At 59.6% G+C, this 12169-nt stretch overlaps 2 protein-coding genes across 12 annotated transcripts in view; one reads left to right on the forward strand and one right to left on the reverse strand.

Annotated features, from left to right (window-relative positions):
- The window catches only part of RANBP3 (RAN binding protein 3), a 54158-nt gene that overhangs the window by 40604 nt on the left and 1385 nt on the right, over positions 1–12169 (forward strand). For 7 of the 11 annotated variants that reach the window (XM_072947866.1, XM_072947868.1, XM_015241124.3 and 4 more), the window contains 9 exons: positions 51–170; positions 1945–2048; positions 3092–3170; positions 4279–4381; positions 4932–5056; positions 6510–6630; positions 8363–8505; positions 9000–9183; positions 9293–10907. In XM_072947866.1, coding sequence (XP_072803967.1) covers positions 51–170; positions 1945–2048; positions 3092–3170; positions 4279–4381; positions 4932–5056; positions 6510–6630; positions 8363–8505; positions 9000–9183; positions 9293–9336 — 1023 coding nt within the window. In that variant the 3' untranslated portion in view covers positions 9337–10907. The remainder of the gene's footprint in view (positions 1–50; positions 171–1944; positions 2049–3091; positions 3171–4278; positions 4382–4931; positions 5057–6509; positions 6631–8362; positions 8506–8999; positions 9184–9292; positions 10908–12169) is intronic. The other 4 variants (XM_072947867.1, XM_015241123.3, XM_015241126.3 and 1 more) reach the window with 1 other exon arrangement.
- CAPS (calcyphosine) lies at positions 11184–12153 on the reverse strand. The gene is made up of 4 exons (XM_006206362.4): positions 12064–12153; positions 11812–11989; positions 11460–11666; positions 11184–11393 (listed from the first exon to the last, which is right to left on the reverse strand). Exons 1-4 carry the CDS (start codon positions 12144–12146, stop codon positions 11292–11294), a joined length of 570 nt encoding a protein of 189 aa, XP_006206424.1. The 5' UTR covers positions 12147–12153; the 3' UTR covers positions 11184–11291.

A 12169-nucleotide genomic window follows, 5' to 3' on the forward strand; every position in this document is an offset into this window, starting at 1 on the left:
GGCTGCTCTGTCCCGTCTTCTCAGCTGTCGTGTTTGCTTGTTCTCACCAGGAGAAGGAGCCCCAGAAGAACGCATCTAACAGTACTTCTGAGGAGGAGGACTGTGGGAAGAGAGAGCAGGCCGCACAGCAGGCGTTTGTGTTTGGGCAGAACCTGCGGGACAGAGTTAAGGTACATGACCAGGGACTGGTCAAGCTGTTGACCTAGTGAATTGATCTTTTCTCGCCTCCCCAGGATTTTGGGGGGGGCACCATTTCTGGGGTGGTCCGATGACTCAGCAGCCAGCAGCTGCTTGCTTTGCATCCCTTCCATGCCCTGGCCGGCTCCTGGCACACAGCCCAGCCGCCTGCCCCGCCCCGCCCCATGCCTGGGGCTCGGCAGTGGCTCCTGGCGGCAGGCTCCCTCGTTCTCCCAGGAGCCAGGCCGAGGGTGGGGCAACTTGGCCCTGAGGACTGATGTTTTTGTAGCAAAGGATCCCATGCTTTCGACATCACTGGAGAGATTTTTATTTCCTTACTGAAGGGTTTCTGTGTCTCAGCACTAGCAAGGTGTAGGCTGGGTCCTTAGTTGCTGGAGGCCTGTCCTGAGCACTGTAGGGTGTTGAGCAGCAGCCACCACCCCCCACCTCCCCCCGATGCCAGGAGCACAGCTCTCCCTGTCCCCAGTTGTGACAACTGTAAACGTCCCCGAATGGTGCCAAATGTTCCCCGTGGGACTAAATCACCCCCAGCTGAGAGCCGTCACCTTCTCTTTTTCAAGTAGGGCAGGTGGAAAGATACTGTTTTCTCTCCGAGAGGAGGCATCAGGATCTGTCACGTCCTGGCTGCCCCCAGGTGTGTTGGTCTAGTCTGGATTTGAGTCGGGGGCGGGGAGCATCTGGCAGTGGCAGGGACCTGGGATCTGGACCCCACGCCCTGACCCTCTGGGAAGACCTTTCCCAGCCATGGGGCCAGAAGGTCTTTCTATGCTATTTCCAGTAGCTCATCTGGCAAGAAGCTCCTCTGGAAACTTGAGGGGCAGTGTCAGTGGTGGTGTCTGGGGACATTCGTGGTTATCACAACAAGGAGAGGGGTAGGTGCCACTGATACGGAGGAGGCCAGGGATGCTGAGCAACACCCCACGGTGCCCAGGATGGCCCCCCAGGTAATGATCCAGGCCTGGGGACAGTGACACAGAGGGTGAGAACGCCTGAAACAAGGAAACAAAAGCCTTTCCTGTGCAGAGAAAGCATCCAGCCATGCCGCATGCTTCATCCTTTGGTGCTCACTGTCCGACAGAAGCACAGATTCCCTGAGAGGCACAAAACAGGCGTTGATACTGCACAGCTTTAGCAAAATGATGAGTCCTTTGGGGGCTGCTGCCTCCCGGGAGGAGGAAGCAGGAGGTGGGGGCCTGGCCTGGGCCATCAGGCTGAGTCTTCCTCGCTGCCTTGAGATTGGGGCGGGGGCCATGTCTCATGGGGGTCTGGAGACGATCGCATCCCAGCTTCTCCATGGAGGGCAGCTTGCGGCCGTGGTTTCTTAACCCCTCTGAGCCTCTCCTGCCTGTTTAAGAATAAGGATCTGATCCCCCCTCAGTGTTCACCGGAGAATCACATCAGCTAGCACATGACAGAGCTGGCTCAGCAGCATGAAGGACGCCCTCAGGAAACGCTGCTCCTAGTGCGTTTGTAATAAATCCCTTAGAATATGAGATTCGTGAGCCACCTGTGATCTCTCGGCACAGGAGCATTGATGAAAATGCCAACCAGATGCCAGCCTGAGGGTGTTTTTTTTTTAGATAAGATGGAAAACGCTCCCTAGTGCCTTGTGGACTCCCGCACCCCAGGGTACGCACGTGGACAGAGCCCTGCGGTGCAGCATAAGGGTTGTGCAGACAGGCTGAGTGCTAGAGCTCCAGGACCTGCCGTCCTCCGAGCACTGAGCATTTCGTCTCTGCTTCACAGTTAATAAACGAGAACACTGAAGTAGCGGACATGGAGAACGCTGGACACCCCAGTTCAGAAACACCAGCCGCGACCAACTACTTCCTTCAGTATATCAGCTCCAGGTGTGTACCTCGGGCCTGGTGCCAGCCTTGCGTGGGGAGAGCCTTGGCCTCAGAGGGGTCCATAGCCACCCACTGTCCCCGACTCAGGGCCCAGGGAGGAGGCAGCCCCTGGCCAGGAGCCATCCTGGGCCTTCCTCAGAGAAGAAGCCCAGTCCCCCTCCAGCCCCTCCGCCTCCCCTCTGGGTGCAGATGCTGAGGGGCCAGGATGGGGGGCTTCAGGCACCTGAGGCCACACCCCAGTTCTATGGGGTTGTCCAGTCTAGCCCTCAGAGTGAGCCCTGTCACCCAGACCTCGTGCCCAGAATGGGACCCAGCGGGCTGGTGGTAGCTCGGCAGCCTGTTGTCACCCACACAGAGCAGTAGGACATGGGCTTCAGCTCCAGGAGGCCTGGCATGAGCAGTGACCTTGCTGCTTGGCTGCCTGGACCCCAGTCTGCAGAGTGCATCAGATATTTTAAGATGCATGTTTTGCACTTCAGCGTTTCCCAAATCGGGAGGCACGTGCAGCCTGTGATACCTTAAACTGGATGAAGTGTGACAGCCCCAGCAGCCACCGCTGGCCTAGAGCTCACCCAGGTTGTCCTGTGTGGCCCCCCCACAGCCTGGTGGGAGGTGTCGCCTCCTTGGTGTGGGCCAGGGGAGGGGGCCAGAGAGCAGCAGAGACTCACCGCCCCAGCCTGCTGCCCAGCGGGTTTCCCTCCTGGACATGGATGGAGTACCCTGCACTCGGCCTCTGAGGTGGTGCCCCCTACCTGCAGGCCGAGGGTGAGGGGAAGGCGGGTGTCCGGTGTGTTGGGCGTTGGAAGCTGAGGGTCTGTGTTTGCTGTGCGGTGCAGCCTGGCAGGGGAGGTGTTGGGGCAGGCACCTGTCCCTGGCAAGCCAAGCCCATCCTGCAAGGCCACATGGGGCCTTGACTGTGCTCTCCACACCAGGTGTCTGGGTCTCACTTACTCAGACCGTGCGCCCATGGCACGTGCAGGCGGCACACCTGCCTGGCGCTGTCCTGTGTGACACCACACACTCATAGCACATCTTCTCTTCAGTTTAGAGAACTCAGCCAACAGCGCCGACGCTGCCAGCAGCAAGTTCGTGTTTGGCCAGAACATGAGCGAGCGTGTGCTGGTGAGTGCCCCACTGGGGACTGGTGCTCCTCGGGGCCGGGAGGCTTTCAGAGCCTCCCCTGGGTCTAGGGCACGTGTGGGGTGTGGCTGCTGCATCGGCTCCTGTGAAAGTAGAACCCTTTGTCTTGCAAATAAAGTAAGAGAAAGAAGACCCAGCACAGAAGCAGCTCAAACCAGGGCAGGGCTGTGGGCACTGGCAGCCCAGGGAGGCCCTCCAGGAGCCAGGGTCACGCTTCCTGTCTTTCCTTATGCTGACACGCTTCCTCCTGGCTAAGAGCGGTGGTGGGGACAGCCATCAGGCCGAAGTCCTTAGCCATGTGCCACTGGGACCACCCTGAGCCACCTCTGGAATCAAGGGGGGCAGCCCCACCCCGACCACAAGGCTGCAGCCAGAATGGGGGCTGGGGGTCTTGCAGGGACCCCTGCAGTGTCCCCTGCACTCCTGACACACCACAGCCAAGGCATGTGGGTGGCCTCGGGCCGTCTCCTGGTCCCAGGGGGCCCAGCCAGCCCAGGGCAGGCTTCTAGGGTTGCTGACCCGCTCCCTTATTTGTGTTCCTTTTCTTCCCCAATCATACATGGCCCGGCTGGGTCCATGGTAAGTGTGGCTAAGGTGCTGTTTGGGGCCCACCTAATTCTTGCCATCTTGGTCTCCGTGTGTTGCACTCAGGAGCCCCCTACTTCTCTCAAGGGTCAGCACTGTCCTTTTTCAATTTTGATGAATTAGTCAAAGACCTGCCTCACAGGCCAAGATTACTGGGCAGTCTGAGGTCAGCTGGTGGCACACACCTCCCAGTGATGCCGTAGAGGCCCCACGTGGGGCTCCAGGGGCAGTGCATGTATGGCATCCAGGGCGATCTGTGAGGACTGAGAGCTGCTTATTTTGTGAAGGTGTTGAGCAGGGGCTGTCTTATAATACTTGAGGAGCGTTGAGTGGGCGTGGAGCTAGGGCTCGGCAGGTCCCGGAAGCTAGGAAGGAAAAGCTGTTGTCAGCAGAAAGTTCTTTACCCGGACAGGGCCATGCCAGGAGGGGCTTCCTGTTCCGCAGCCACCCGACCACCGGCACCACCCACACACGCCCTCCTCCCATGTGCCTCCCCTCCCCACAGAGCCCACCCAAACTAAATGAGGTCAGTTCAGATGCCAACAGAGAAAACACAGCTGCCGAGTCTGGGTCCGAGTCCTCTTCCCAGGAGGCCACCCCCGAGAAAGGTATGTCTGCGTCCTCTGGCTTCCGGGAGGGGCACAAAGTGACGGGAGGGGCACAGAGTGATGAGGCTGTCCATCCCCACCCTGCGCTGGAGGGACGGAGGGACGGGACCACCTGGCGGCAGCAGCAGCAACCACACGTGAACCAGACATCCTCCAGCCATGCTGGCTTTCCAGGAGTGGGGAGGGGACTCGTTTATCTTAGACCAGTGAGGCTTGTGCTGCTGCCCGGGGACCCGGGGAAGGGTTGAGGTAATTGTCAACCTGTTCCTCACGCCCTGAGGCAGTGGAGGGGAGCTTCTCTCACAGCCCTCTCAGAAGTCTTTCTGACGTCTGTCCCAAGTGGGAAATGGGAAATCTGGAGACACGTTGGCTGCTCCCAGGTGGTCTCCCTGCAGCTTCCGAGGCAGGGTTACATGGCATGTCCGAGGTCCACTCCGACCCAGGTGTGGCGGCCAGGGGTCACTGGCACCCTTGAGGCCGGACCCACCCCTTTTGGTGTCCTCTGAGGTGCATCCTACCCCCCACCAAATAAATAGTCAATGTCGTTTAGCTAATAACATTGCAGAGTCCCTGGCCGAGTCAGCTGCGGCCTACACCAAGGCGACGGCGCGGAAGTGTTTGTTGGAGAAGGTGGAAGTCATCACCGGGGAGGAGGCGGAGAGCAACGTGCTGCAGGTGAGGCGGATCAGGGGGCGTCTCGGCCACCTCCCCACAGTTCTGCTGAGAGCTTAGCAGGTGCTACCCTGCTTCTTGTGTCTCTTTGTATTGGAGCAAAAGGCTCTCTTCGAGACATTCTCAATAGTTCAGGGAATTACGGGCTGTGGTAACGCCTGCTCTTACCGCCCAGAACCAGCAGCTGTGCTGCTCTTGTCACAGCGAGGGTGGGTACTGTGCTCGGTCGTTAGGGGGAAATATCACCGTGGCCCAGCCATCCTGCAGGCTTGCCCACCCGCCTTCCTCTCCCAGGGCAGCGCGGCCAGTGTGCCCAGCCTCCTTCTGCTCCTCCTCCTCTCGCACGTGCCTGGGTGTATCTGTACACCACGTGTATACAGCATCAGGGAGCTGTTAACAAGGCGGTTTTAGTGGTATTTCTTTACATCGCTCACAGGCGTTTCTTAATCCATCCACGTTGAGAGATAGTGACTTTTAAAGATCTGCAGACTTTTTCTGTGAAGGGCCACGTATGGTCTCTGTTGCTTTTTTTTTTCTCATGTTTAACAGTTTCAGCGAGATAAAAAGTGCATGCTATGAAATTCACCTTTAAAGCATACAGCTCAGTGGTTTTTAGTATATTCACAAGTTGTACAAACGTCACCACTAAGGTAGAACTTTTTAGTCCCCCAAAAAGAAACCTTGTGCCCGTTAACAGCCCCTCCCCAGCCCCCGGCAGCCCCTCACCCACTTTCCGTCCCTATGGATGTGCCCTGCTGTGACATTTCTTATGCGTGGAAGGAATCGTGCGCTACGTGGCCTTTTATCTCTGGCTTCTCTCACTGAGCGTCATGTTTTCGAGGTTCATCCACGTTGTAACGTGTGTCAGTGTTCCACCCCTTTGCATGGCTGTGGTGATGAACCACGTTTGCTGATCCGTTCACCTGTCAGGGGGCACTGGGTTTGCCTCCACCTTGAGGGTGTTGAGAACAGTGCTGCTGTGGACTTTGACCTGCAAGTGTCCGTGTGGAACGGGTTCCGTTCCTCTTGGGTAGATATTTACGAGTGGAATTTCTGGACCGTGTGGTAACTCCATTTTAACATTTTGAAGAACTGTTTTCCACAGTGGCTGCACCACTTCACATTCCTGTCAGCGAGGTTGAGGGTTCCGATTTCTCCACGCCCTCCTCAGTCCCTGTTACCGTCTGTTGTCTGGTTATAGCCATCTAGTGGGTATGATGTGGTATCTCTTTGTGGTTCTGACTTGCATTTCCTTCAGGATTCTTTCTTTTTTTTTTTTAATTCTTCTCTAAAGATGTAAAATCCATTCTAGCTTGAGGGCAGGATGAAAACTGGCCAAGGGCCGGGTGTGTCCCCCAGACCGTAGTTTGTTGACCCTGGTAGTTTGTGCAGGTTCCCAGGGTCCGTCTGCCCAGCCAGGACCCCTGCTCACCCAGAGGCCCGCCTTGTGTTCCAGATCCAGTGTAAGCTGTTTGTCTTTGACAAGACCTCGCAGTCGTGGGTGGAGCGAGGCCGGGGGCTGCTCAGGCTCAACGACATGGCCTCGACTGAGGACGGCACGTTACAGTCCCGACTGGGTGAGCTGCGGCCGGCTCCCGCGGGGGGCCCGGGGCACTGTGGGCCCCTGTGATTCTCCTCCTGCCCAGTGTGCAAGTGGATAAAAGGGTTTCATGGCTTTTTAACTTAGTCTTTGATAGTAAATGTGCCAGTTGTTTTGCAGTAGAAAGGAAAAGGAGGAAGTCAGATATCCACTAAAATCTCTGAATCTCTAAGTATTTTCTGGCAGTCCCTTCTTGTCCTGTGAATCTTTTTTAAGAAAGTGGGGGTGAATTTTTCTCTTGCCCTTTCACTTGCTATTTTGTGAGTATATTCCTCTGTCATTCAATTTTCCTTAAAACGTGGCTGTTTTTGAAAAACTTCTCCATTAATACTCTATTGACAGTGAATGTACTTAACCATTCCCCTATCAATGGACATTTGGATCATTCCTAATTTTTTGGTCTTGTGAACAGTGGTCCTGGGGCCTCCTGTATGTGAACCGTATACCCAGCAGTGTGCTTGTTACAGGGGTGCATGTGTCGGGGAGGGTGTTCATAGACACACACATTTAAAGAAAATCAAGTGTAGATGTGTGAGATGTATGTGTGTTTCTGGTGTTTTTGGTTTTTTTATCCTCTCAAGTTAAAGTTGCCCACTGGCCTTTACAGAGCAGTTCCTGGCCCAGGCCTAGGTCCCACTGCATCCTTTCAGTAACGTTTTTATGCACTTGGGCTCAGAATCATCCCAAGATTGGAACAGAAATGACAATGGCCCTTCTGTTTGGGCTCCGTTCCTTTTCCCCCTGTAGACGTCTCTCGATTTCTTTTTCACTTTTTCTTGCGAGACTGTTGATGCCCACATGGACGGAGAGCAGTGTCTTGAGCCCCAGCTCTCGGCTCCCCTCCTCAGTCATCAGCCAGTGACCAGCCTTGCTGTGGCCGTGCCCCTTCCCTGGTTGAGACCATCCCAGCCGCGCTTTCCTTTCCCCCCAACACAGCCTTCCCTCCGAGCCCCACCCCAAGGGGCAGACTGAGCTTGGGGGCCGGGCTCAGAGGGCTCGGGGGTGAGTGGGAGGAGATCCGGTCAGTTGGAGCCCCGGCTTGGGGTGACAACTGCTAACCCTCTCCAGGTTTGTTCCAGTGGGGAGAGCTGGGCTGGCAGGAAGTCGTGGGGTCACTTGTGTCCATGCGGTTGGCAGGGGTTAGGGCACGGCCAGGGTGACATTGGCCTTGGGCCTGCTGTGGGTAGAACTTGGGGTCTCCCATGCATTTCCAGAGAGGAAAGGTCTGCCCCCGTTTTTCTCCACCATGTGCTGCTCTCAGTCTGTCTTCTCCCTCCTGATGGGAGCTCTGAACAGCAGCTGGCCTCGACCTTTCTCCTGAAGGAAACAACATAGGGCAGGGACTGGGCATTGGCCTGCAGGTGGGGGACAGTCAGAGGGCATCAGCCTCATGACGTGCCCACCGTGTGCAGCCCACGCTGTCCCACCTCTTTATGCAGCGCACCTCCCGCTGCCTCCTGCTCTCCACCTCCCCAGGGAAGCTGCCCCGACCTGCTCCATGCACTGGGCGTGGCCTCTGGATCTGGGCCAGGGAGCGGGTGGTGCCAAGGCTGTTGTCCAGCAGACAGGTGGGAGGCTTTCATGGACCTTGGGAGAATCGTGGTAGTTCGCCCTGGGGTGCTGGATTCCCTTCCAGACCCTGTGTGTCCTCATAGCTGGCTGTGGGCAGTGGCTGGGGGACCAGGGCTGAACAGCCTTGTCGGTTGCAGTGATGCGGACCCAGGGCAGCCTGCGGCTGATCCTCAACACCAAGCTGTGGGCCCAGATGCAGATAGACAAGGCCAGTGAGAAGAGCATCCGCATCACAGCCATGGACACCGAGGACCAGGGCGTGAAGGTCTTCCTGATCTCGGTGAGCAGCCCCGGCTCAGGCTGCGCTGCTGCCAGCCTCTCATGCAAGGGAGCTGCCCACACAGCCCCCCAGACAAGGGTGGTGCGCCCTTGAACCCCTTCAGAAGGGAGGCTCCACCAGGCAGGACTGAGGGGTGGCCCTCTGCAGGGGAGCTCCATGGCACAGCACCCTGCAGCCTGCGCTGTGGTGTGGCCAGGGAGAGGAGGGGCGTCTAGGCAGGCCAGTCCCCAAAATGAGTGGATCGGGCTGGCTCACTGAGGGCTGGCGCAGCCACAGGCTCTGTGAACCCCTTAGGAAGACAGGCCCAGGGGCTGAGGGAGTTTCGGTTGGTGGTCCCCAGGTTTGGCGAGGAGAGGTCAGGCTGCTTCCCAATCCCAGCCTGGGGGTTGTGGCGTCCCAGTATGGTGGGGGAGGCGGCCATACTGACCACATTGACCGGAAGGGGGTCTCCCCACACGGCCTCATAACCTGGCACTTGCCTCCGCCTCCCCCAGGCCAGCTCCAAGGACACAGGCCAACTGTACGCGGCCCTGCACCACCGCATCCTGGCCCTGCGCAGCCGCGTGGAGCAGGAGCAGGAGGCCAAGACACCCGCCCCAGAGCCAGGAGCAGCCCCGTCCAACGAGGATGACAGTGATGACGACGACGTCCTGGCCCCATCGGGGGCCACCGGAGGCGGTGAGCCGGGCGGTCCCAGGACTGACCTCTGGGCGTGGGGGGCCTGGCCCCAGCGAATGGGGCTTTGTCCAGGGCGGGGACCTGATGGTGAGGCCACTGCTTCCCACAGGCACTGGCGACGAAGGGGACGGGCAGACAGCCGGGAGCACATAGCGCCGGGAGCCGGCTGCCCGCGAGCCTGCTGCTTTGTCCGTCTGTCCGCCCGCCCACCCGCCCCTCCCGCCGGCAGCGTCGAGGTGCGGGGCTCGGGAACCACACTCCCCGCTGGGTTGGCCACAGTCTGGATCCGCACGTCCCGTTCAGAAGCAGACTCGGGAACTGCCTGAATGTGGTTTGGGACACGAGACCTCATCATATTGATGAGCAAAGCGAAAAAGAACATTTCTTCCCTTCCCCTTTGAATTGAAATGGCACATTAAGACTTGTCACGGCTTCTCACTGGGACTGGGACACCGTGTTCTTCTCCCCGCCTCCCCGTGCCGCCGGCCTCTCCCCGCCGCCTGCCCAGGCCACCGGGTCTGTCCACACGAGTGTAAACACTGGGCCTGCTGGACGTCCTGCTAACTGCTACCTTGACCTCCCATCTCCTGCGTTCCGACTGGGGGTTGTACTTGTAGCTCCTTTCCTCCCCCCCCCCAGGCTTCATATCCGGCTTCCTAGAGTAAGGCGGTTCCGCGTGGTGAGCAGCACAGCTCCGCCGTGGGCTGCATCCTCACCCTGCGGCCCCGGCCCTGCGCTGGGGGTGCTCAGAGGGCTGCTCGAGGAGCCAGCCCCCACTCGTTCCCCACCAGGGTTCCTCCAGGCGACGTGGTGGGGTGTTGAGGGGTTGGGCCCCAGGCCTGGAGAGAGCCTATCGAGAAAAGGGTCACTAGCCCCGTCCTCCTGTCTGCCACGCCCCGCACGGGTCGCCCATCGTCGGGCACCCAGGTGCAAGCCTGCTCCTGCTGTTGGCTGCTCCTTCCTTCACAGCCGTGGCCATCTCTGCCCAAGACCATGCAGGGCTGGGGGCCTCTGTGACAGGCAGAGGGGGACCCTAGCAGGGCCTTTGAGGAGGGGGCGGGGGGCTGGTCCCAGACCACAGGCAGAACCTATGCTCACAGCACACACAGGAGCAGGTGCCCTCTGCCCACCCCTGCCCAGAGCGTGGCTGAGAGCCAGCCGGGCACCACCCTCCTGGAGAGGCCTGCAGAGGTCTCCGTGCACAGGGCTCTGAGGGTTTGCAGGGGAAGCTGCCCAGCCTCGCCCTCGGAGGGTCAGGAAAAGGCCGTCTCCACAGCTGTGCCGCCGACACCCCGGGTTGGCCCCGGTCAGCCCGAGCCCGAGCCGGGGGTAGACACCAAAGGGCCTCCCAGCAGATCCGGTCACACGTCTCTGCTTTAAGCCTTAGCCAACTAGTGACAAGTAAAACCAGATGACGCCCATGTGTTTTGGAACGTTTATGTAAGACTGTCATATGCAATGTATTTGGGAACTACATTAAAACTTTTAACTAAAACGCTGGCCTCCTGTGTGCCCCAGGGGCCTCAGGAAGCCGGATGACCTGGCCCAGAACGGCCTCCGCTCCTCCGGGCGCAGTTCCTCCAGCAGCTTGGCCTGCCTGTGGGCTGCGGCCTTTGCCCCACGCTCCACACCTGGGCAGGTGACCGAGCTCAGCTGCCTTCCAAGACTGGCCACCTCCGTGCAGAGCCTCGCTTCACAGAAGAGCCGTTTGCTTCCCCACCCAGGTGCTGCCTGGCTTCCCGGGGAACCATGGGGGTGGGGCAGGGAGGGGATGCTGGCAGGGTTCACTGAGCAGGGCATCTGGGGTGCGGGGCACCTGTGGCACCTGGTGAGGCCTGGGGTCAGCACAGCGTGGGCAGCGAGGGCCTTCCTCCCTGGGGTCCTGAGCCAGTGACCCATCATTGGGACGTTTATCCCATTAACACCTGGTGGCCAAGCAGCCCTTGGAGACCTAGTCCAGCCAGTTCTGCGGCCTCCCACACTCCCCTCCATCCCCCAGCCGGGGGCTGCTCAGCTCAAACCCCAGGTGAGAGGGTCCCTGGCTCAGGGGTTTTGGTGGGGGGGGGGTCCTATGCTATGGTGGGGCGAGCTGAGGAAGTGCATGTTGCTCACAGCCGCCAGGCACTGGTCATCATGGCCACGAACTCCTCATCCGTGTCCACAGAGGCACTCACGCCGCTGTAGTAGTCCTGGAACTCGGCCAGCGTGACCTGGGGGCAGACAGGCCGTAAGAGGGGACCTGTGGTTTGGGCAGGGGCGGTCCTCCAGGCACCCACCTGCCCGTCCTTCTCAGAGGAGTCGAAGTTGTCCAAGAAGCGGCGGAGCACCTCCTCCTCCGTCCACTGCCCACTCCGCACCTTGGGGTGAGCGCGGCCGCTGTACACCCCCCGCAGGTCATCCACCGTCACCACGCCATCCCCGCTGCGGTCCAGCTTGGCAAATGCAGCTGTGATGACTGCCTCCCGGGCCTGGGACGTGGGGGGCTGGGAAGGGGGAAGTGGTGACCGGGGGTGCAGAGCTCGGGCGGCTGCCAGAGGCTCAGCGCTGCCACAGATAAGCCCACAAGAGCTCGGCACCCCGGGTGGCAGGGTGAAGGGACTTGGCTGTGATCACGCAGCCCAGCCTCACCCGCAGCGCCCGCAGGAACTCCTCCAGGTCCAGCGTCCCGCTGCCATCACGGTCCCAGCGCCTGCACACACCCTCCGCCTCCACCGTGTCCAGCGCCAGCCCCAGCTCAACCAGGCCCCGCTGGAGCTCCCCCGCATCCAGGGATCGGCTCCCATCCCGGTCCAGGCGGCGGAAAAACCTGGGGGGCGGGGGCACAGTTAGAAAGCAGTCTGTGGGCCTGGGGGGTCAGGAAGGTGTGAGGGGACAGCTCACTTGGCCAGACCCTGGATGCCCGAGGCCCCTCGGGACAGACACTGTGCCCGGAGTTTCTCCATGGTGGCGTCCACAGCATCCATGATCTCTGGGCAGCTGAGTGGGA

This window comes from Vicugna pacos, chromosome 22 (genome assembly GCF_048564905.1).
Source record: "Vicugna pacos chromosome 22, VicPac4, whole genome shotgun sequence".
Taxonomy (NCBI): domain Eukaryota; kingdom Metazoa; phylum Chordata; class Mammalia; order Artiodactyla; family Camelidae; genus Vicugna; species Vicugna pacos.

Coding starts and splice junctions, on each gene's coding strand:
- CAPS (XM_006206362.4), bottom strand. CDS start 12,146: ATGGATGCTGTGGACGCCACCATGGAGAAACTCCGGGCACAGTGTCTG. Junction 11,667..11,811: donor AGTTCCTGCGGGCGCTGCGG/GTGAGGCTGGGC, acceptor CCCCCTTCCCAG/CCCCCCACGTCCCAGGCCCG. Junction 11,394..11,459: donor CCTCTGAGAAGGACGGGCAG/GTGGGTGCCTGG, acceptor GTCTGCCCCCAG/GTCACGCTGGCCGAGTTCCA.